The sequence below is a fragment of the Drosophila rhopaloa genome, unplaced genomic scaffold (genome assembly GCF_018152115.1).
Source record: "Drosophila rhopaloa isolate 14029-0021.01 unplaced genomic scaffold, ASM1815211v1 contig_167, whole genome shotgun sequence".
Lineage (NCBI taxonomy): Eukaryota > Metazoa > Arthropoda > Insecta > Diptera > Drosophilidae > Drosophila > Drosophila rhopaloa.
The window spans coordinates 7,378,659-7,400,069 of NW_025335047.1; the positions used below are offsets into that span (position 1 = coordinate 7,378,659).

Here is a 21,411-nt window from a genome sequence, read left to right on the forward strand (position 1 = left end):
AACAACAAACTAGATTAGCAGCAGCCAATGCTTCAGCAAACTAACATATGAATAACGAGTATAGTAAACACATAACATAACTACATTTAAACGAATACAGCACACTATATATATTCATGCGAATCTATGCGAATTCTACTGAAACAGCACACAGACAAGATACAAAATCAAAAGCCTTTACCAAGCGTAAAATACCAAGCAATATTTCATGTCTAAATGTTGTAGAACAAATTTGTAGCTCAAACGTAAAAGAGAAATAGAAACAAACAAAAGCCATGTGTCATTTTAGTCGTATAAGTTGATCAACAGTTTAGTATTTAGTTTGTCTGCGGGCCCCGTATTCGAATTATGCAAATCATTTTTTTATTTAAGTCTGTAGCCTAGGAATAAGTGAACGCAAAACCCATAACTATTGCATAGATGACATTATCCGATAACTGCGTGTGAATTAAGTATCTTGTTTTTATTGCCTAACACTTTATTTATATTTGTTTGCCCGTGTTGTCCCCAAAGGTTTATTTTCGTAGGCCCTTACTCGCTGTACGGATCAGATAACCACATAAATACTGCATACTATATTCTATATTCAACTATATAAAATATACGAACATCAGAGTGTATTGTTTTTACTAACAAAAATTTAAGCACGTCCTTGACGTGCGACTATACTATGTAGAGATTGATTTTAATGTGTTACCTATGCAAGCTAATAATGTCGTCGCCCTTGACTTGGACAAACCACTAAATATACATACTTATATATACACAAGGTATAAGCTAATAATATTTGAAATTTGACAAAAAAAAAGAGGTTTTCTAATCTTTAATTGAAAATTCGGAACTGGGGTCTAACGGTATTTTCTAATGTGGGCAGGAGCAAGGATCGGCCTTGGCCAACTCGTTCTCCCGGAATCGCATCAGGGTCACGATGTGGGCATGATTGGCTGCCTTGGCGTAATCGATGGGGGCCATGCCCAGTTCATCCTTGACGTACGGATTCTCGTAGTGCGGCAGGAGATACTCAACGACCTCGTGGTTGCCCAACTGACAGGCGTAGTGCAGGGCAGTGCGTCCGGTTCGATCTGCAAGCGTGAGATTGGCCCCAGCCAGTCGGAAGGACTCCAATCGCTTGATCTTTCCCCGCTCCGTTAGGGCACGCAGCAGCTCCGCTTGAACCAGCGGCTGATCATTCAACTTGGCCCCGTTCTTGAGCAGCGCCTTGATAATTTCATGATTGTCCGTGTCGATGGCCTCGTGCAAGGGCGTGCGACTGAACCGATCGTGCACATTAACCGGACAACCGGAGGATATCAGAAAGCAGACGCAGTTCAGCTTGCCCAGGAAACAGGCCAGGTGCAGGGCGGAGCGACCATCGCAGTTGGTGTCGCACAGATTGGCGCCGTACTGCTTGAGATCGCCCAATTTGTGAATATCACCCTGGGTAACGGCGGCCGCCACCAAAGCTGGATAGAAGGTGGAGCACATCTGCTGACGCTCCAGCCCCGTGGACATGTGCAGTGTGCGGGCCACACCCTCGATCAGGTCGATGTCGTTGATCTTGGCCACCTTATTGGTGGTCAGCTCCCCGCGCAGGCTCAACAGCATCACCTTCTTCTTGTTGGCCACGTCCCATTCCGGTTTGGACAGCACATAGGCCAGTTTGGCGAAGGCGGCCTCCTGGGTCATGTCATAGCCGGGGATTACGCCCACCTCGAGCAGCGCATGACCCGTCTCGTAAGTGCTCGTAACCATGCCCGCCGAACACTGGGTAATGTTCACGATAATGACGCCTCGGTGGACCGCCTCCCTCAGTTCGTCCAGTAACTCCTCACGGTTGACCGGAAAGTTGCCGGCTCCGAAGGTCTGAAGGACCACACCTTTAATGGGATCCTTCAGGAAGGCCTGCACCACACTGACACTTATTCCCGGGTAAATCCGCAGCAGGGCTACGTTCTTCTCCAGCTCGCAATGCAACGAAAATGGTTTCATATTGCAAGGCCGGAAGATCTGGCGACTGTTGATTTCAATATTCACACCTGCCCGACCTAATGGAGCTAAATTTGGCGAATCGAGGGCGTGGAACGAGTCCGAGTTGAGCTTCGTGGAGCGACAGCCCCGGAGTATCTTGTTTCCGAAAAAGACCAGTACCTCAGGTATGTTGTAATTGCCTGCTATCAGAAGTGCGCCCAGGAAGTTGTCCCGTCCATCGGACCGGGCCTCGAAAATAGGTATCTGAGCCCCAGTGACAACCACCGGTTTGTTCAGGTTCTCCAACATGAAAGCCAGCGCCGAGGCGGAGTAGGCCAATGTATCCGTTCCGTGGAGAATCACGAAGCCGTCATAAGACTTGTAGTTATTCTAGAATAGGTAAAAGAAAAGAAAACATTTTTAAGAGGCCAAAGAAGGCAATTCTTGACCAGAATTTTTGTAATACTCAAGGATTTAGAAAAATGTTTCAAGGTATTTATCCTAAAAACAGAATTGTTAGCTGTTGATGCAGTTACATGTTGTGATTACAAAAGAAGGAATCCCGATTTACAAACTTACTCCCACTTCGTTAGCCATGCGCTGCCAATCGCACATGCCCATGCAGCTAGAATCCACCAGTGGACAGAACTCGACCAGGTCGTAGATGACACGATACGGAGAACCAGCCACTGCTGGTAGTGCCATGAAGCCCTCTTCAAGCTTTTTACTGACGAACCCCAAGTCGTGGCAGCTGGGAATTTCGTGAAGCCGCTGAGCCAACATCTTTGGCACGGTGTGCAGTTCTGATGGAAGGTAAGGGATTGGTACATGGAAAAGAGCTATGGATTCACCCACCTCCCGACTCGTTTCGCATCATTCCAATAGTGCCGCCCACGTAAATGACATGGACGCGAGCCTCATTTTTGCACGTGCATTTGGACGTTGCCATTTTTGTTGGACTCCAAGCTTACGGTGGGCCACGACCTATTTAGAATTTTGACAATTTTCCAAAACAAATTTAGCTAGTTTAAGGCTTAGTTCCTTATCCCTTGGGATAGACACTGAGATCCATGAACACTACGGAGACCTTTTTTTCAAAAGATTAGTTTACGATCATTTTAAATTTGCCGCCAAACAAAATGAACCGTTGTTAAGGAGATTTGTGGTGTGACCGGATTTTCGGTGAAAGTTAGAGATGGACTTTGCTTTGCACTTAGGCAACTGCCCAAATAAATATTTTTAAAAGATTGTTTTGTTTTATACATTATTTATTGTCACGGAACAAATTGATTGCAGCTGAGACCCCCCGTCAACCGTGACATGTCGTGACCAAGAGAAGTCACGACCTAATCGCCCATCCCTAGTTTCCACAGTGCAGTGCAACAAATAATAAATAAATAAATAGCCAGCGCAGAGCGTTAAACGAATAAATTGCACCCCACAGCGCGTCAAGTAGGCTGGGGACCGAAATTTGAGTTATCTGCTTCGCTGGTGCGGCTGCCACTGCGTCGCGACCGCCGTATCAGTCGCTGGCTGGAGCGCTGGGAGCACGGAAGCCACACTACCAGAGGCGCATTTAGAGCACTCCACTCCGTCCGCTGCTTCGGCAGCCCACGGGTCATCGGATTGCCATGTCTTACTTCACGCACGCGGCTAGCAGCGACCTGGTCAACCTCAATGTGGGTGGTCAACGGTAAGAACAAAGACAGCCACAACAACTGGCCAGCAATGACATTGATGACGCATGCAATCTCCATCTCACTTTCCGTAGCTTTTCCACGTCGCGGCAAACGCTTACGTGGATCCCGGACACCTTCTTCACGGCGCTCCTTAGTGGGCGCATCTCGAGCCTGAGGGACGAACACAATGCCATTTTTATCGACCGCGATCCGACGCTCTTTTCGATCATTCTCAACTATCTGAGGACCAAGGACATCGACATCAAGAACTGTGAGATCCGACCCCTGCGCCACGAAGCCGAGTACTATGGAATTACGCCCCTGACTAAGCGCCTGGCGCTCTGCGAGGATCTGAACCACTCGTCCTGTGGCGATGTGCTCTTCTACGGCTTCCTGGCGGCGCCGCCCATGCCCTCTAACGAAGCCGTACCAGCCGCTGCGGTGGACGAGCCGCTGCCCTCCACCTCTTCAAATGCAGTGGCTGCTCGACCCGGCTCCATGGTGCGGGTTCCAGAGCCCTCCCGTTCTTCGCACTCGCGCAACTCTTCGTGGGATCTGCGCCTAGGTCGCACGGGAAGCAGTGGTAATGCGTCTAATCCGCCGGCTCCAATGCTGCACTCTCGAAATCCCTCCATGGACTTCATGCGGCACTCACGAAATTCCTCGGCGGATCTGAACAAGGCCTTTCGTAACGAAGTGGGCCTGGTGTTCAGTCCCACACAGAACTCTAACTGGGTGGACCCGATGCGGGTGCAGATTATCAAGGCGCACCAAAACTGGATAGCAGTGGCCTACGCTCACTTTGTGACTTGCTACCGCGTAAAGGACTCCAGCGGCTGGCAGCAGGTGTTCACTTCGCCTCACATCGACGCCACTATCGAAAGGATCGCCATCAACTCGAAGGTGAATACATCCACGGCGGAGCCAGTGCCCAGTAAAATGGTAGCTATCTCATACGGCAGCCAGATCAGGTTGTGGAGCATCCAGGAGGGAGGGCAGAAGACAGACGTAGGCACCTTCAACCTGAATGTGCGGGTGGAGTATCTGTTCTTCATCGGCAGTCAGTTGGTAGCCCTGTCCTCGTCCGGCAAGATCGGCGTTTGGCACGCCATGACACAGCACTGGCAGATCCAGGACCTAGTGCCCGTGCTGTCCTTCGACTCGGCAGGCTCGTTCCTGTTGCTGGGTTGCAACAACGGCTCCATCTATTACATAGACATGCAGAAGTTCCCGCTTCGGATGAAGGACAACGATTTGCTGGTCACTGAGCTCTATAAAGACGTCACACTAGACCCCATTACGGCCATCTCGGTGTACCTCACCCCGAAGACCTCGAGCATTAGTGGCAATTGGATTGAGATTGCCTACGGCACCAAGTCCGGAGCTGTGCGGATCATCGTCCAGCATCCGGAGACAGCTGGCCATGGGCCACATCTTTTCGAGACATTTTTTGTGCACCAGAGCCCTGTAACCAAGGTGATGCTGTCAGAGAAGTATCTCGTCTCCGTGTGCAGCGAGTACCACCACGTCCGAACCTGGAGCCTGACCCGCTTCCGAGGAATGCTCTCCACACAGCCGGGCTCCACGCCAGAGGCCTCCTTCAAGATCGTCTCATTAGAGGCCACCGACACCAGCTACAGCTATGCGGCTGGAAACGATTTCGGACCCTACGGCGACTACGACGATATGATCTTTGTGCAGAAGGTGGTGCCCGAAACCGATCAGCTATACGTTCGCTTGGCCTCCAACGGAGATCGGGTCTGCGTCATCCGATCCGTGGACAGCTCGACAATTTCGGCATTCTGTGTGCACGAGTGCGAGGTATCGTCGCGCATGGGCTCTCGATTCATACTCACCGGTCACTGCAACGGCGCCATTCAGATGTGGGACCTAACCACCGCCCTGGCGCTGCTCTCCAAGGATGAGCCCCAGCAGAAAACCAATGGCGGACCCGACACCAATGAGCTTCTCCGCCTACTTGACCAGTGTGAAATCAGCAATTCATCATGCTCAACACCTTGTATGTCACCATGTCTATCAGCTATGGGCAACGGTTCTGGAATGGCCCCCTCCATAGCCCGCATGAAAGCCTGCAACATAGCCCTGCTCAATCGGGAACCGGCAGTGGCTGCCCAGGTGCAGCCCCCCGCCCAGGTGCAAGCTCCTCTTCTGGCGGCAGTGGCGCCCGCTGGTATCCCGATAGCTGACGAAAATAATGAATGAGACGTGGAAGCGGCTGCTTGGTCGGCGCTTGTCGGGCGCGTTTCTTTGTTTACATTTCACAGGTGTAGCTTGATCATCGACTACCAGTTTATATTCCTGCAGTTCGTGGTGTGCGCCCTTGTGTACGTCTGGGTGACACGACTCACCCGCGGCCCAGCAACTGAGCCGTGATGGACTGCCAGCAGGCATTTACCCAATCAGATAATCTCCATAATATGTGCTCGATGTGGTTGCAAGTGCAATGTGTATTCCCGTTACCCTTTTTTGTGTCCCGAACTTGTGGATCGTACAGTTCGTATTTTTTAAAGCGCCTTTGTTCTAGTTAAAGTTATGAAAATTAGTTAAAACAATGTAAACCAGAGTATAAGACTTTTGCAACCGATCTATAATTAGCACATCTCTTAAAGGGTACTTTCACTGGGACAGATTTGGAGCCTTATCAATGGTGCTCTAAACAATGGATAAGATTGGTGACTAGAACAAAGAAAGTTCATTGAACAACAAATTAGTTCTTTGTTTTCTTGTCAACCTTGAATATTATTTGTGATTTTGAACTGATAAAGCAATTGGTTCGAATTCGGTACGCATGAACCCTACCCTAGACCAAGTCTGTCCTGGTGAAACCCCTCACATCAATAAATTGATCCGCCTTGTTGCAACCCGTAAACAGTTATACATATGCAATATAAATAAACATAATTATATACCTACAGATATCAGAATATCAACCTGGTTGTGTCATCAATAATTTATTGAACATTTTATCTTAGATTCTTGATGGTTGAATACTTGGAAGTGTTCCATTAACATTTATCAAATACAAATACTTGGCTTGCCTTCTCGTGGGTATTGTGTGTGTAAATACGTGTATATCCTACGCCCATACCGGACCTCAGTAAAGTAAAAAGCAGCAAAAACGCCAAAACATACAAAAATATATATAATATACATATATGTATAGTAGGTAAGTCCTCCCGCCCTCTAAATATAATTGACCTAAACACAACCCACTCCCGACCACCGGTGTGCTTATCAATTTAAACAAATGGCGCGTCAAGTGAGAACCCCTGCATTCAATTTACCTAAAATAGGACGCACTGGTACTGAGAAAGAATAATAATAATGGAGTAGATACTTGGAGCGATTACCCATCCTCGCCCGGAAGCAATTGTCGAGCCGGTCATACAAATAGTTTGTACACAAAGTCAACCTAAAGCTATGCTATATTCTAAAGGGCAAACCGATATGAAGCTGTGCCACATGGGGGATGGGATTACATGCTGTCCCAATCTGTGGTTCAATGAACCACTGTAGTGCAATATAAGACTGTCGCTTGGCGAGCGCCGTTCCTAACTACGATGAAAGCGTGAGTATGGGGTTCTGTGCATCGAATGGATGATATGTGCGTGAAGAATTGCTTAGCAAAAAAATATTATGGGAGATCCAGCTCACTGGCCAATGTCACGAGCTACACGTGGAAGTAGTCGTCCACCAGCAACTGTTCGCTTGGCGTAGAGGCAGCCGCACTTAGCGGACTGCTCGCCTGCGTGTCCGACTCCTGATCCGCTTGCAGCGGCTCGTAGCCAGGCTCCATCCCACTGCTCGTGTTGGTTGTCGTTGTTGTGGTCGTCACTGTGGTAGCCGCTGTGGTTAGATAACACACCGACTCGTAATTTGGATCCGTTTCACTGCCCGTTCCCGTGAGCGATTCATACTGCGAGGACAGCGGCGTGCTGCTGGCCATCGTTGAGGAGTTGGGTGACACGGAATTGGAAGTCGAACTGGGCGAAGTGAGGGTCAGGCGACTGCTGCCGCTACCCGGCGTTCCGGCCACCGCGTTTTCCGCTATCCGAGCATAGTGATCCGTTTCGGCGGCGGCCTTCGTCTCCAGGATGCTGGCATAGTTGTGGTTGGCATCCGCTCTTTGAATAGTGCTGTAGCCGGCGGCGTCAGCAGAGGCGGGCTGGCGCTTCTTTTCCAGCACCTTTGCGTAGCCGTCGTCCGAATGGGCGCGACTCTTCAGCACCTCGTAGTTGGGATCGTAGTCAGACTTTTTGGTCTCATCATCGCCTGCGGGAACCGGGTGCAGTTGCAGTTGCTCGTAGCCGGGATCATTGTTGCTACTGGACGGGGGCGGCTGGGGCTGGTTAAGAATAGTCTCGTAGTGCTTTGTGCTTGCGGTGATCGCAATTGCTGTCGCTATCGTAACGGGCTGGGCAATCGCTGAAAGGGCGGCGGAAATAACAATTCATTAGTCAGCAGCTTAAACCAGCGTGTTTACTTGGATTGATGAGAAGAGTTGATGTAGTTACTGCAGACGATACTAACCACGGCTACTTCCAAACAAAAACTCATGAAATCTCCGCCGTTTGAGTTGAACAAACACGGAAATTTCTCATTTTGGCATAGCAACTAAGTTTGGGAAGGCATTTTAAAGGAAAGACCAGGAGAGACAGATAGATAGACAGGCAGATTAGGCATTAGGCAGGGATTAACGACTAAGCCAGGGTGAAAACGATGAGTAGATTGCAGGAATCCGCACATGTTACCCTGAAGTAATCGAGCTGGGACTATTAAAAAGGGGCTGGAAAGAGCTGTCGACGTACCTCCTCCTTCCTGCTGTCGCTCCTTCTGCAGCATGTTGGCTGCATAGCAATCCGACTTGCGGTTCTCGTGCATCACCTGTCCATCGACTGGAATTGTTTCGTAGCCGTGATCCTTGGCGGAATAGCTATTGCTGCGCCCTCGACCCTTCTGGGCATCCACTAGTAAAGCCGCAGCACTGTCCAGTGGACTGACACCCAAGGCATCCTGCTGTTGCTTTCTGGCCAGGATGGGCGAACTGTTCTGCGAGGAGGGAGAGTTCCGCGAGAATTTGTGCTTTTTCATAACCTAGAAGTAAAAAATAATAGGTTGGCTAGGTTTGGTGGTAATAGCTAAGATTATTTTTTACCTTGGCGTACATGCCCTCTATGTTTTTGTTGCCCTCGCCTTCCTTTGAAGGGCTAAGACTCTTGCTGTGTTTGCGTTGGGGCGACACCTCCCCGGACTCCGCTTCGTGGCTGTCTCCACCTGCTTCAATCACCGATATGACAGAGTTCCGGCCGGAAGCTAGGTTGCTGATACTCCCGGCGTGCAGATGGTGCGTTTGGCCCACACTTGCTTTGGGTGTCGGTGGCAGTGGCGAGTTCGCCTGGCGCTTCTCCGGCTTGGGTGAGCCCAGATTGCAGACGGATGCGCTGTTGTTGGACGAGGACGAGGCCTGACGAGAGTGCATCTGGGCTCGTAAGCTGTCCACCGGCGGGGGAACTGGCATTCCATGATCAGCCCCGCTACTACTGGTGGGTCTATGGGTTCCACTACTGGTTCCGCCACCGACCATGACAACGGACGGATTAGCGGTCGGAAGGCTGCTACTATTATTTATCTCGACGGCCACAACTATGGGATTCGCTTGCATAGGTTGGATTTGTGCGTAGGTCTCCGAGCCGCTGGTGTAAATATCTGCGGCGTTGGCCTGGTGACGATTATTGGGATCCTCAATGGCCGCATAAGTTTCATCTGGAATAAATAAATTTAATTAACACAAGATTTTACTTTGGAAATAATAATACAAATAACATAATACAAATTTAGTTTCTTTATATATAGCTATTGCCAACTTGAAATTGATAATAAAGTTTTGTAAATTCGCTTGTGACTCACCGGAATCGTCGGATACGGTGGCGTAGTGAGAGTCGTTAACATCCCGCGATAAAGCTGGATTCCTGTTCGACGGTTTCCCCGGTGGTTGCTGGGCCAGAATGTTTGCCAGTGGTTCCCTCACACTGATGCTAGTATATCCCTCTGTGTATAGAAACATTAAGGCATGTGACATCACCTCGCGTGCAGAAAACTTACTCGAAGAGTCCTGCGAGTCACCGCTAAAATGCTGGTTGGCGATGGGCGGCGTCATGTAGGGAAGATCCTGGCTTGCCGAAATCATGCCTGCTATCGCGGAGGCGGCGGGAATTTCGGCCTGTGCCGGCACCGAGTCATTGTGCTCTCTGGAGCCCTCGCTGTGCTGAGAGCTGCGGTGCATGGGATCGATCCCATCGCTGGATGATCCAGCCACTACAGCCGCCGCTGCAGCTGCTGCTGCAGATCCATGGTTGGCCGCGTGGGACGTAGATGGCGCATTCAGCTGGGCGTAGGGGTGTTCGGTGCCCCGCACCTTGGCGTAGTCGTGTGGCAGACCCTTCACACGAGAGTAGGGAGAGCTGACATCGTCCGCCTGGCTGATAGAACTGTGCTGGGACACGCTGGTCTGTTTCTTCATGCTCGGCTGGGCTGTGGAGGGAAGTAGAATATGTACTACGTGTTTCTTTAAATTTTGTACACCACTCACGACTTTGGCTTCGGGCATTGCGGGCATCTACCAGCTGTTTATCCGCCACTGTTTCGTATAGTTCGGACCCATTATCATTGCTTTCGGCTACGGGAATGTCCGGCAAACTGCGATGAGCTGCAGTGCTCGATCTGCAAGTGGTTTAAGCTTAAATAATTATGTTTTTTCTTATGTAAATAGTGCGTACTCACCGCTTCTCCGAGTCAGCATTGGAGACTGTAGAGGCATTCAGCTCCGCCTGGGACTCGCTATTGCCGACCAGGCTAGTGACCACGATGACCTCGTCTGGATTCTTCAGCTTGACCATGCCCTCCATGCCCATCAAGTCATTTCTGTGGGGAAAGGGGAGAAATGGTGATTAGTGGCATTGGTGCATCCAACTGGAACTGGGTGGCGTAGCGGCGGAGTGAGACCCACTTTCACTCTCTCGGTGGCCTGCACCGCCCTGTTCCCGCCTGAGGGAACCATTCACAATGAATTCTGACTCCTGATCTAATGGGAATCAGGAGCAGGGACAAAACTTACTTGGGAATACGTTTTTTGCAGCAGAGACAAGCGCCCAGCATTACGATGAAAGTGAGCGTCAGGCTGAGGGTCGCCAGGAGGTACGTGTACGAATTGGGTGTCTCCAGGCGCAGCTCCGACGTCGTCGCCTCCACCATGCCCATGTCGCTTTGTGCACATATGCACTATGTACCCATTTAGCACTTGCACTGACCACTGCACATATATATTTACTACTTTTGCTAGTCTATTCTTTTATTTTTTTTGGCCCACCAAACGAAACAGACAACAACAAGAAATCGACTAACGTGCGGTCATACTAGGTGCGGTCCTACTGGAATGGGAAAACTCGTCATTTATTACCTGTTTATATATGGTCATACTAAAAATATTACCGGCTCTTAACGGTTAACTTTTAGACCTATTTAGACCAACTATTCCCCTATAAATGTAAATGTAATCTTCCCAGTATTTTATGGGTATTAATCCTTTAAAACAAAATAATAGGAAATTATTTAATTAAGAAAAAATTGTAAAAACTTTAATTTACCTGATCAATTTTGCACTATTATAAAAAATAAAAGCAAGTTACAGAGAAATAAAACCTTGGATATACTTAAACTTCATAAGATTTTATTTTCATTCAAATGATATTTGGTATCAAAACTATACCTACGCTGAATAGCAGCCAAAAGGTTTTTGTGCTTACACAAACATTTGCACTTAAATCTAGTTTATTCGCTTGGCACATTTAGTGATTGCTCTAATTTTTAAAGTTCTGTGTGTTTGAAGATGGTTTGTTCGATAATCTCCTGCAGTTTCTCCACCTTGCGAGTTTGTTTTTTTAGCTGATCCTCCATTTCCTCAAAACGGTTGCTCTTGTCCTTGTGTTTTTCGCCCTACAAATTTTAAGGAAATTAGTTTGCCATAAACTTAAATGCGATTTCCAAATGTTTACCTTATATTTTTCTACATGTAAAGCATGCTCGGCATGTAAATGACGCAGCTTTAGCAGGCGACTTTCGAAATGATGCAATTCCGTCTTGATGGACTCCAGTTCCGCCTCAGTAAAATTGCTAGCTTTAGCCACTCTCCAAAGACCCTGAACTTTGGGCTCGATAAAGTCCTGGCTGTGGGGGCCGGAGGACACCAAGCGCTCCAGTCTGTCGTAATGATCCTTGATGCCAACATGATGACCACGAAGAGTATTCAGGTCGTTTTCAAAGCTTTTAACATTCTGCGCATGGGTTTTTATCTCATTTTCGTTGGCATCATTCGAAATCAGATTGTAGTTGTCCAGATCCTCAGTGTTTATAGCATCTAAAGGGGCATACGATTAAAATTTTTGTTTCGTATGCTGTGTTCAACCAAACCTACTCTCATGCTTGTCGGTATCCACAGTGCCGATATTTTCTAGCAGGCTGTAGTACACATCAACCTTATCCTGGTGATGTTCAAACTCCTGCTTCAAGGACTTCAACTCCTCGGCAGTGAAGCCAGAAATCTCTGCCTTTTCCCACAGCCGGTTGAGTTTCTTGTCCTTGAATAGGCTCTTGTTTTTGTGGCGGTCATCGGCGTCGTGGAATTTCTGCAAGGTAGCCAGTATAGGGAAACATATTGAAATTTGAGGGGGGAGACCCGCATACCTTGTAGGGCTTAAGCTTTTCTGAGTCCTGGGTGTCGTCGAAGTGCTCCAGCAGGTCGTAGCTGCTCATAATGCCAATCAGCTTGCGACGGAGTTCGTCGTCCTTCAGGCCATCCTTGTCCTTGTGCTGCGAGTTGAGCTGCTTCCAGGCGATCTCCTCCTTGTCGTGGATTTTAAGCTCCATGTACAGCGACTTGAGCTTGGGCTCTGTTAAGCGCTGTAATCGGTATTGATGAATTGGAACTTCCGGCGTATTAGTACTCTCCCACTTACGTTCTGAGCCTTGGCCCACACCAGATTCAATTTGGCCATGCGAAAAGGCCGCTGAATACTCTTGAAGTCCGGGTCATACTTCTCCTTCTTCACTTGTTCGTAATGCGGGCTGTTGGCCTCTTTGCTGTACTTTTTGCTCTGCTTTTTGTCCGCATCCACGCCCTGCGACGCAATCAGCAGGACCAGCGCAAGGACTGCGATTACCGGTGCAGACTTGAACATGTTCCTCGTGGCTTTAATACGGGACTTAAGTCACACGCAATTTTTGATGCTGACCTGGCTAAACAGTTATTCACAACAGTCTGTGTGACCAGCTTAACAGGAAGCAAATCCGGCGCCTCCTAATTAGTATGGCCAGCTACTGATCGCCAAAAGCTGCTGAGGCAAACAATCTAGCTATAAAAAAGCTGCATTTACATAGAGCAGTCATTTTTATTGTAGTTTAATTTTACATAATTCAAGCTTGGAATTTAGTATAAGATTAAAAGAAAATAACACAAATATTGAAGATTTATTTTATTCAAAATTTAACCTTTTAAAATAATCAGATTTAACGGAAAGTCCGATTTCGACATTGTTTCGCAGCACTGTCGCAATAGATTGTCGCACTACTTGGATCTGGCCACACTGCCAGTTCCGATTTTTACCTACCGCCGCGCCATTCCTAGCAACTAATTAAAATAAGCTAGTTTGTTTACTTAGAGGCACAAATAATAGGATCCAGGACAATGAGAGCGGAGGCAGCGGTCAGTTGTTTGCTGCTGGTATTCCACAGCGTATGTTGCCAAAGTGGCAGCGAGGAGAACTGGGTTGATCCGTATCCCGGCTGGTCCAACTTAGTCCAGGAGTTCAACCTGCCAGATGGATCCTGCCAATGTCCTGCAATTCCACAGCAATCTCCGGCCGTTGTCGAGGATGCCCTGGCTCTCATTTACTTTAAAAAGTTCGTCAATCTACTGTTTCAACGCAAGCGTTTACAGGTAAGATCGTTTTACAATTTGCCCAAATTTGGAGACGTGACGTCATGAATGTAACTATTGTGTAAATAGTACGATGCTGAATCGGCGCTCCACAAGCGATCGTTACTATTCTCGCTGCTGCCATCGCAACTTGAGGAACTCGAAAAGGTGCAGGATGTCCGGGATCTGGACATTTTGCTGACGAAAATACTGGAGAGTGCCGAAGAGGCTCCATTGTTTGAGGGTATGTCCGGATGCTCCTATGCCCAGCAGGGAGTATTCTCGTTATTGACGGATATTTTCAAGGACATAGTAGCGCTAACAAAAACATCGGAGGTACCCGTTTCGCCTTTTACGAAAACTTGAAATACTGGCTAACTAATTACTTTCTTTCCCCAGGTGCAATTTATATTATTTGCAACATTGGCCACCATACTTGGATGCTTTGTGCACAAACGTTTCCGTATCCGGTTAATTTCAATTGTTTTAGGGGGTGTTTTTCTATGTGGATATATTCACACTTACTTAGAGTGCAACAGAGTATGTATATATTGTCAAACAAACGAAATTCTCCTTATTATGTGAACATTTATAGAAATTAGATGTCGAAGCTATGATGGAGGTTATGAAAAGTCACGAGGAACCGAGAAGTTACGCGGAAATGTCTTGGTTTGGTCGAATAAAAGGCTATGTATTCAAAGCTTCGCCAAAGGATAAACAACTAGAAATGCTTAAGTATGAATAATCACTGAAGTAAAGGTAAATTTTTGATAAATTTTGTATTTTAGAAAATCTTCAAAGATCAATCTTTCAATCTGCATGCCAGATCACGTATTATTTATGTACATGAACAACCTGTTTCTAAAGCAGTTAGAAATGTTGTTGGAAAAAGTGTCGGAAACTATGAACAAACTTTCCAGTAAGTTTTCATGTTTTTTGGTAGTTTTCCGCTGTTTCTTTATTAAAAGAAACTCTTTGGAACGACCCTTAATTAATAACTATAATAATCATATCTACCCGCAGCTGGATTATCATTCCCCTTTAACCTTCTTGCCCCCCTCCTCTTGGTGGCTTTGGTGGGGTACATAATAAAGCTAAGTTTTAAATATATCATTAGCCCCAAAGCATGGGCCTCCCTTGTCCGCAACAATCCCGCTCCGATTGGTACACAAACGGCCCAGCAATCTATTGGTGCTCGAGAGGCCGCAGGGGATTGCATATCGGGCGAGAACCTGAAAATGCTGTTAAATGTAATGAGCGTGACGAGTGTACAGCAGCAGTCACAACAAACTCAACCTATGCCCGCCGTTTCGGGTGTCCAAGAGCTGGTAGAATCGCTGGAAGCTCCTCCCTCCCCGGAGAAAAAAGAAAAACTTAATGTTAGCGATTCTAGCAGCAAAAGCAAAAGCAGCGTTCAGGAGGTTGAAGGATTCACGCTGGTCGACGATCACGAAGATGATAACGTTGATAATTTGTAGCGGCAAGCTGTAAACTTATTTTGTATTAATGTTAATTATAATGTCCGTGATTTTTACCCAGTCAATTAGAGTCCGTAAATGATCGGCAAATAATTCAATTCTTTTGCTTGATTTGTCATAGTTAAATTTTTATTTAAATTATTTTGCATGTTCTTATTCTCATTTGCACGATAAGTGTTATTAAGATAAATCTTCAACAATAAGATCTTTTAAGTAGGCCACCAACTGTTTATATTTTGCTTATTATTATTATGCTGCCGGCCTTTCAAAAAATCGGATATAATTTGTATGTAACTTGTTGATCCTATATATTTACAACTTGGCGCTGAGGCGATTTTTTTATATTATTAGCAGTGGACGCTCTGTTTGAGTTGCGTATTAATTGAATGTAAGCGATAATTAAATATTCGGTTTTCGAATCTTGTAAAATCTAATTCAATATGTATACAACTAATATAATTATATATCTATGTATATAGATCTATATGGTGTGTGTATATATTTGTAAGAAAAATTAGAAAAGAATTCCGGTGTAAATATATTTATTCGTTGTATTTTAAATCATGCACCTAAAATGTATTATGCTTTAATTACAATTCATCGTTATTATAATTTTATGCAACTAAGTAATTTTACGCATTTGTGATGGAAAATGTAATCCAATACATGGCACATACTGAATAGCCAAAACCCAGTTTGCTGTCTGTCTATAATTAAACGTACCTAAAACTAGGAAAACACGAAGCAGAACCCAAAGCACAGGCAGGCTACCTATAATTCTCAACTAAGGCTTGCATATTTGTAATCGTCCATGTCTATGGCAAACCGAGAGAATTTATCTAAATTGATTTCACAAATCTTATACGCAAATTGGTCCGCTATCATAATCTTGATTAATAATTTCTCTACTCGAATTCAACAATTTATTTTAGATCTAGTGTGTAATTTCCACTTCTTGATTTGTGTTGGCTGTTCTACTTATTTGTCCGGCACTGCTGGACGGCGGACCAGCAGCCAAAGATACCAGTACCAGTTTGATGAGCAACATCATAATTAATGTAATTACTTGCCCCCTTTGTTGGCTAAATGGTTTAGCAGCGATTAAAGCATATAATTCACTTAGTCTGATTGGTAAAATTTAAAAAACTAATCCTCTTAATATCAAACAACAGCAAACTATGCGAAACAATTCGTTCAACTCCTACGCCTACGCACAAGCCAACCAACTATTAAAATAACGAATACCACAATTGGGAACGGTTTATGTTAAGTTATACGTACGATACATAAGTGTTTTAAAAACAGGCAACTTATATCCCATCTACGCTACTGCAAAAATGCACCTTCAAATGCTCTTCAAATATCCTTCGATGTACGTGTTCCTTGGCTCACTTGATGAATGCAATTGTACTTGAACTTGATTCTGACTTAGGCTAAATTTCTGATCTGATCTAATCTTTTCGGATTTGCTGCTATTAAAATGTTCTCGTTAATAAATTTCAGCAAATAAGTGTAAAATTGTACATACACATTTAATATAATACAAAAACACAATGCCATCGCGAATTGGTTCAAGTTTCCGGATCTGTGTGTGTTGTTGGCCATGAGTATTTTATACATTAGCTTATGTGGCGATCGGGGCTCGTCCAAATCTGTATTATTCTGGTTAGGTGGTAAATAGTTAAACAGCAATGATAGTCAGGGGAGGCATCCTAATGCCCAGATGCCCCGCGATGGTCTCTGTGGCGACCATGGAGAAGTCTTCCGTTGATGGATCCATGTAAATGTTGTTATCATATCGTAGTAGATATACAGATTCTATGTCTTTAAATAGGTACTTTGGCTTTCGTTAGAGATATAGTGTATAGCTTTCGTTTGATACCTGGTTATGAATGGGTGGTGGATCATGCAAGTATGTAAACATTTGATATGTATGCCGTTACGTTTCAGATGCGATTATGTATGTGTCAACTTAGGGTTAGCTTCCGTGTTGTGGTGTGTTTAGTATAGTATCGTATCTGGTATCGTGTAATCTGTGCGACTAAAAAGATCTGATCTGCTCGAATAGAACCTATGCAAAATATTCTCGTAATCGTAATTGCAATCGTGTTGTGACTTACATCAGTTCCTAAATACAAGTGTCAAGTTATGGATGTAACTCTACATGTGGGTAAGTGGTTGTGTGGGTTGTCTGGGGTGTGTGTGGTGCGTGGCCCGTGTGGGTGGATGGGTGGTTGGATGGCTGGGTGGTGCTACCTAAACGACCCCCTCCAACACCGCCCACCCCACGCTGCCGCCCCAAGGCGAGTATTTGTCTGTCACCGTCTCCTGCTCCGTCACTCCAGCTCGACTCGCAGCAATGTGACCCGGGTCACATGCCTTTGCCATCCGATGCTTACATAACGAGACACTTCTCCTTGGCCCCGCCGCTGGCACTGGCCCCCGCGTCCCCGTTCTCCGGAATCGAGCCGTTGGTGTCCTTCGACTTCTTCTCCTTCTTCTGTTTCTTCTGCTTCTTGGTGTCCAGCTGCAGGGAAACGGTGCGCGTCTTCTCCATGTTGAGCAGCTCCTGGAACAGCTCGGTCACATTGTGGTTCGTCTTGGCCGACGTCTCCATGAAGGATATGCTCCAAGTGGTCGCCTGCGCCTGACCCTCGGCCTGGGACACCTGTGAATGTGGGGTTTGCGTTAGACGGTTAAGGCAGGAATTGGTTCTAGTTATAAGATCCTTTTTTGCTATCTAAGGAAAACGGTCTTAAATTTAATCTTTAAAAATTTACAAATAATAATTTATGTGTTTTGAGCATAAAGATTAGCAAATAAATGTTAAATAGGGTTTGGAAAAATAATGCTTAGTTAGTCAAGATCTGATTTATATTTTTAGCCTCGTTAGTTGATTAGCAAAGATAACAACGAAAAAATTAGGTAATATTAGAGATTATTGTGAAACTGTCGTGGATAGGTATCGGTTCCAGTAAGAGATCCCACATAATTCGGGTTCGTATAAGTAAATAAATGATAAAATGGATAACATTGTCTCTAACCTCACGCAATTCGGCGGTCTCATCACACTTGTTGCCCACAAGCATGACGGGAATGTTCGGGATGTCGGCTCCCTGTGGACACACAAAGAGTTAACATCTGATTTGGAAATCAATATCAGATGATTACAAACCTTGAGCTCCTTGATGAGCGCCCAGATGGGCCGCAGCTCCTCCAAGCTCTGCTTGGAGCACACGGAGTAGACCAGGATAAAGGCGTGTCCCTTCGAGATGGACAACCTCTGCATGGCCGGGAACTGGTGCGAACCCGTAGTATCCGTGATTTGCAGCGTGCAGATGTTCTTGTTGCAGCTGATAACCTGTGGGGGATTCCTGGGGATTAGGAGGATCTCCTCGCGAGGGTCACCTGGCTGCGCCCACTCACCTGTCTGTAGGTGTCCTCGATGGTCGGAATGTAGCTCTCGCGGAAGGTGCCCTTGATGAAGCGCAGCACCAGCGAACTCTTGCCCACGCCACCGGCTCCGAAGACTACCACCCGGTAGTCGTTGCTCTGCTCCGGCGCAGCGCGCGTCACCTGGTTCTTCTGCTCCGTCATCCCGGACTCGCGGTCGGATTCGGGTCAGTCGGATTCGAAGTGGAAGTAGATTGAGAGAGAAACAGGAGCTGGAGCTTGTTGGCTTGCTGTCGGGCACTAGTGGAATGTTCTACTTGGGCGCCATGCTTTCGTTTATCTGCAACGATTAAGAGCAAATCAGCTTGGCCACAACGCCCACGCACGCACAACCTTTCCGGGTCGGTGGTGGGTGCAGAGTGGGTGTCCGTGTGGGTGGCACTGCTTTAGGGTCCCCTCCCGAAACACAAAAAAAAAACAGCAAGGAAGTTAGTTTATATAACCGATGTTTATATACCCTTGTAATTAAAAAAAATATTGGTTAGTAAATATACTTAATTGGTCAATTTGCATATGTTATATGATATAGTAGTATGATTTTGATTAACTTCGAAAGGTTATACTTAAAGGGCAGTAATCCAATTTACACATATTGGCATTTATATTTTGAAACAACAAAGCTGAGCTCTAACAGCTATAGGATAAAGTAATTCAATTTTGAGGAATTAAAATAATTCTTTTAAATTCATTTTATATTATATTATATAATCAACAAATCGAAAGGTCAACTACATTTGCTATTATCTTCGAAAAAAAATATATTGTCCGATATCGGACTACTCGTTATTTTGATCTATAAGGCATTTTTAAAGCCTCTATTATGTTATATTTCTCTGATCCGAACGGTTTTCAATCTTCAAATATGACAAGAAATTGCAAAAGTTTAATGTTGATCTAGCTTTAAACCTAGCAAATAAATCGCATATATTATGTATGGGATCGGAAACACTCCTAACAACGTTACAAACTTATGACAGCCTTTGTTATACCCTTTTCGAGGGTATTATAAAAGGGGAAACAATGCGTGAGAGTGTGCCGCTAATTTTAGCCATGTGCCAAGAAAGGGTATTGATTTTTTGCTCGGCTGGCAGATCGGCATCAGCCTCTCCTCATTACTATCACTTTTACCACGATTATGATGGGGTATAAATAGGCCTGCTTTGAAGGCGGGTGTCCCGAATGGGTTTCCTTTCCTGCCCATCCGCCCACACACACATACTTTAACACACACACTTGTCCAGCCGTAACTGCTCACTTCCGCTTGATTGTCCTGGTGGAACTGGCACCTTTGACACGCCCCCTTTACCGCCCCGCCTTCCGACTTTTCGCCGTTTTGTTGTTTCGCACTGTTTTCACACTCTCCTTTTGTTTTTCCACCTCGAACACCTCACGCTCTTTGCTGTTGGATTTTCCTCGCTTTATTTTGGCTTGGATTTATCGATTTTATCTGCGCTGCACTTGCCACCCACACACACGACCCCCGGAAAAACCTGGGTACTGCTGCTATCGAACTCCATTAAGTGGATTTCCCGCAGGATCTGAGGAAATCGCTATTGCGTCGCAATATTTACTTGCATTTCGTTGCACTGGGATTCGTTGCAGGACAGGATCTGGTGCCCGATGTGACTAGCTCTCTGCTGCAGGCCGTCCTATCCTATCCTCTGGTTCCGATAAGGGAACCGCCCACCCACCGCCCCCACATTGGGGTACTACGGCGCCTGCGCCTATCCAATATACAGAGCTTTTTGCAGTACCTAAACCCCAAGCGGAGAACCGAACCCTCCGAGAAGAAAGCTTCTGCACACGTCTCTACTTATTCAAAGCCGGCCGGCGTGTGCAAAAGAATTGATGAATCGAAAGACCCGTGTGTAAAGCCGCGTTTCCAAAGTGTATAAAACCGAGAGCATCTGGCCAATGTGCATCAGTTGTGGTCAGCAGCAAAAACAAGTGAATCATCTCAGTGCAGTAAAAGGCCAAAACAGCCCATCTCTACCTTTTGTGAAGTGAACAAGTTCAAAAAAATCCAACAAATTCAAGATGCCTTGCCCATGCGGAAGCGGTAAGTTTGAGTCTTGTCATAAGATTGCAGGACCTTCCAGCTATTTAGAAAAACAGTTTGATATTTTATTTTGGAGAGACGTTTTTTATTATATTTAAAAGGAAACCTTATGTTGAGTAACGTTCAAAATTATTACTTTGCTATGTAGATCTATCAATCTAAAAAAAAAAAACAAAGCAAAAAAGTCATGATAGGCGTATGATTAGTTATGTATTTGCAAACTGGACCAAAAAATATCTGATATATTCTTCTGTATAATAATCCCATTTTCCCCTTTTTCTCACCAGGATGCAAATGCACCTCCCAGACGACTAAGGGTTCCTGCAACTGCGGCACTGACTGCAAGTGCGGCGGCGACAAGAAATCCGCCTGCGGCTGCTCCAAGTGAGCTTTCCCGAGCAGAAGATGTGGAGAAGACGGCGACCCCTTATCTCCGAACTGATTTCTATATATTTTCATATGCAAGCACAATGTTTTCTCATTTTCCCTCCACACAATGTCCAATTAAAGTAATTGAAACCTAAGCTACGTCTTTTCTGGTTGCGTAATCAGTTTGTCTGGGCCTTTCTAGGTTAGATTCTTATTTATTGGAGGTACGTGCTCGGCGATATGCGTCGTGGAAATTGGATGGTCAAGTGCTTTCCACAGATGCCTACGAGTTTGTATGATTAAGTTCCGTTGAGCAATAATATAGTAATCTGAGACGCTTCTCCTCCATTTTCTGAGGCTGAAGTGACTGGGGCTTGGATTTCAAAGCGCAGCGGTTTGAACTTATGACTTGTA

General features: G+C 45.9%; 7 protein-coding genes across 7 annotated transcripts; 3 read left to right on the forward strand and 4 right to left on the reverse strand.

The window, feature by feature from the left end:
• Window positions 1–808: 808 nt before the first annotated feature.
• LOC108042063 (L-asparaginase 1) lies at window positions 809–3,028 on the reverse strand. The gene is made up of 3 exons (XM_017120184.1): window positions 2,824–3,028; window positions 2,548–2,771; window positions 809–2,358 (listed from the first exon to the last, which is right to left on the reverse strand). Exons 1-3 carry the CDS (start codon window positions 2,915–2,917, stop codon window positions 862–864), a joined length of 1,815 nt encoding a protein of 604 aa, XP_016975673.1. The 5' UTR covers window positions 2,918–3,028; the 3' UTR covers window positions 809–861.
• Window positions 3,029–3,320: 292 nt separating this feature from the next.
• On the forward strand, window positions 3,321–6,592 carry LOC108042065 (BTB/POZ domain-containing protein KCTD3). Its single transcript, XM_017120187.2, has 2 exons — window positions 3,321–3,661; window positions 3,740–6,592. The coding sequence occupies exons 1-2, from the start codon at window positions 3,600–3,602 to the stop codon at window positions 5,868–5,870; spliced, it is 2,193 nt and encodes a 730-aa protein (XP_016975676.1). The 5' UTR covers window positions 3,321–3,599; the 3' UTR covers window positions 5,871–6,592.
• An 11-nt stretch (window positions 6,593–6,603) lies between these two features.
• LOC108042064 (serine-rich adhesin for platelets) lies at window positions 6,604–11,073 on the reverse strand. Its single transcript, XM_017120186.2, has 8 exons — window positions 10,783–11,073; window positions 10,449–10,589; window positions 10,258–10,388; window positions 9,771–10,199; window positions 9,576–9,716; window positions 8,824–9,431; window positions 8,477–8,762; window positions 6,604–8,093 (listed from the first exon to the last, which is right to left on the reverse strand). Exons 1-8 carry the CDS (start codon window positions 10,923–10,925, stop codon window positions 7,339–7,341), a joined length of 2,634 nt encoding a protein of 877 aa, XP_016975675.2. The 5' UTR covers window positions 10,926–11,073; the 3' UTR covers window positions 6,604–7,338.
• Window positions 11,074–11,374: 301 nt separating this feature from the next.
• On the reverse strand, window positions 11,375–12,995 carry LOC108042010 (alpha-2-macroglobulin receptor-associated protein). Its single transcript, XM_017120104.2, has 5 exons — window positions 12,680–12,995; window positions 12,408–12,623; window positions 12,139–12,349; window positions 11,720–12,081; window positions 11,375–11,660 (listed from the first exon to the last, which is right to left on the reverse strand). The coding sequence occupies exons 1-5, from the start codon at window positions 12,899–12,901 to the stop codon at window positions 11,532–11,534; spliced, it is 1,140 nt and encodes a 379-aa protein (XP_016975593.1). The 5' UTR covers window positions 12,902–12,995; the 3' UTR covers window positions 11,375–11,531.
• A 310-nt stretch (window positions 12,996–13,305) lies between these two features.
• Window positions 13,306–15,402, forward strand: LOC108042080. The gene is made up of 6 exons (XM_017120202.2): window positions 13,306–13,659; window positions 13,729–13,974; window positions 14,038–14,178; window positions 14,234–14,373; window positions 14,427–14,557; window positions 14,662–15,402. The coding sequence occupies exons 1-6, from the start codon at window positions 13,408–13,410 to the stop codon at window positions 15,114–15,116; spliced, it is 1,365 nt and encodes a 454-aa protein (XP_016975691.2). The 5' UTR covers window positions 13,306–13,407; the 3' UTR covers window positions 15,117–15,402.
• On the reverse strand, window positions 15,224–20,225 carry LOC108042081 (GTP-binding protein Di-Ras2). The gene is made up of 5 exons (XM_017120203.2): window positions 20,141–20,225; window positions 18,543–18,849; window positions 18,292–18,477; window positions 18,161–18,232; window positions 15,224–17,784 (listed from the first exon to the last, which is right to left on the reverse strand). Exons 2-5 carry the CDS (start codon window positions 18,711–18,713, stop codon window positions 17,512–17,514), a joined length of 702 nt encoding a protein of 233 aa, XP_016975692.1. The 5' UTR covers window positions 18,714–18,849; window positions 20,141–20,225; the 3' UTR covers window positions 15,224–17,511.
• A 257-nt stretch (window positions 20,226–20,482) lies between these two features.
• On the forward strand, window positions 20,483–21,152 carry LOC108042073 (metallothionein-1). Its single transcript, XM_017120194.2, has 2 exons — window positions 20,483–20,628; window positions 20,916–21,152. Exons 1-2 carry the CDS (start codon window positions 20,607–20,609, stop codon window positions 21,014–21,016), a joined length of 123 nt encoding a protein of 40 aa, XP_016975683.1. The 5' UTR covers window positions 20,483–20,606; the 3' UTR covers window positions 21,017–21,152.
• The last annotated feature ends 259 nt before the right edge of the window (window positions 21,153–21,411 follow it).

Coding starts and splice junctions, on each gene's coding strand:
- LOC108042063 (XM_017120184.1), bottom strand. CDS start 2,917: ATGGCAACGTCCAAATGCACGTGCAAAAATGAGGCTCGCGTCCATGTC. Junction 2,772..2,823: donor GATGCGAAACGAGTCGGGAG/GTGGGTGAATCC, acceptor ACCTTCCATCAG/AACTGCACACCGTGCCAAAG. Junction 2,359..2,547: donor GCATGGCTAACGAAGTGGGA/GTAAGTTTGTAA, acceptor TACCTATTCTAG/AATAACTACAAGTCTTATGA.
- LOC108042065 (XM_017120187.2), top strand. CDS start 3,600: ATGTCTTACTTCACGCACGCGGCTAGCAGCGACCTGGTCAACCTCAAT. Junction 3,662..3,739: donor CTCAATGTGGGTGGTCAACG/GTAAGAACAAAG, acceptor CACTTTCCGTAG/CTTTTCCACGTCGCGGCAAA.
- LOC108042064 (XM_017120186.2), bottom strand. CDS start 10,925: ATGGGCATGGTGGAGGCGACGACGTCGGAGCTGCGCCTGGAGACACCC. Junction 10,590..10,782: donor TGCAAAAAACGTATTCCCAA/GTAAGTTTTGTC, acceptor CTTTCCCCACAG/AAATGACTTGATGGGCATGG. Junction 8,094..8,476: donor GCGACAGCAGGAAGGAGGAG/GTACGTCGACAG, acceptor CCGCCCTTTCAG/CGATTGCCCAGCCCGTTACG.
- LOC108042010 (XM_017120104.2), bottom strand. CDS start 12,901: ATGTTCAAGTCTGCACCGGTAATCGCAGTCCTTGCGCTGGTCCTGCTG. Junction 12,624..12,679: donor TGTGGGCCAAGGCTCAGAAC/GTAAGTGGGAGA, acceptor TACCGATTACAG/CGCTTAACAGAGCCCAAGCT. Junction 12,082..12,138: donor GGATACCGACAAGCATGAGA/GTAGGTTTGGTT, acceptor ATGCCCCTTTAG/ATGCTATAAACACTGAGGAT.
- LOC108042080 (XM_017120202.2), top strand. CDS start 13,408: ATGAGAGCGGAGGCAGCGGTCAGTTGTTTGCTGCTGGTATTCCACAGC. Junction 13,660..13,728: donor TTCAACGCAAGCGTTTACAG/GTAAGATCGTTT, acceptor TTGTGTAAATAG/TACGATGCTGAATCGGCGCT. Junction 14,374..14,426: donor AAACAACTAGAAATGCTTAA/GTATGAATAATC, acceptor TTTGTATTTTAG/AAAATCTTCAAAGATCAATC.
- LOC108042081 (XM_017120203.2), bottom strand. CDS start 18,713: ATGACGGAGCAGAAGAACCAGGTGACGCGCGCTGCGCCGGAGCAGAGC. Junction 18,233..18,291: donor CGCTCATCAAGGAGCTCAAG/GTTTGTAATCAT, acceptor GTGTGTCCACAG/GGAGCCGACATCCCGAACAT. Junction 17,785..18,160: donor AGACCGCCGAATTGCGTGAG/GTTAGAGACAAT, acceptor CCACATTCACAG/GTGTCCCAGGCCGAGGGTCA.
- LOC108042073 (XM_017120194.2), top strand. CDS start 20,607: ATGCCTTGCCCATGCGGAAGCG. Junction 20,629..20,915: donor GCCTTGCCCATGCGGAAGCG/GTAAGTTTGAGT, acceptor TTTTCTCACCAG/GATGCAAATGCACCTCCCAG.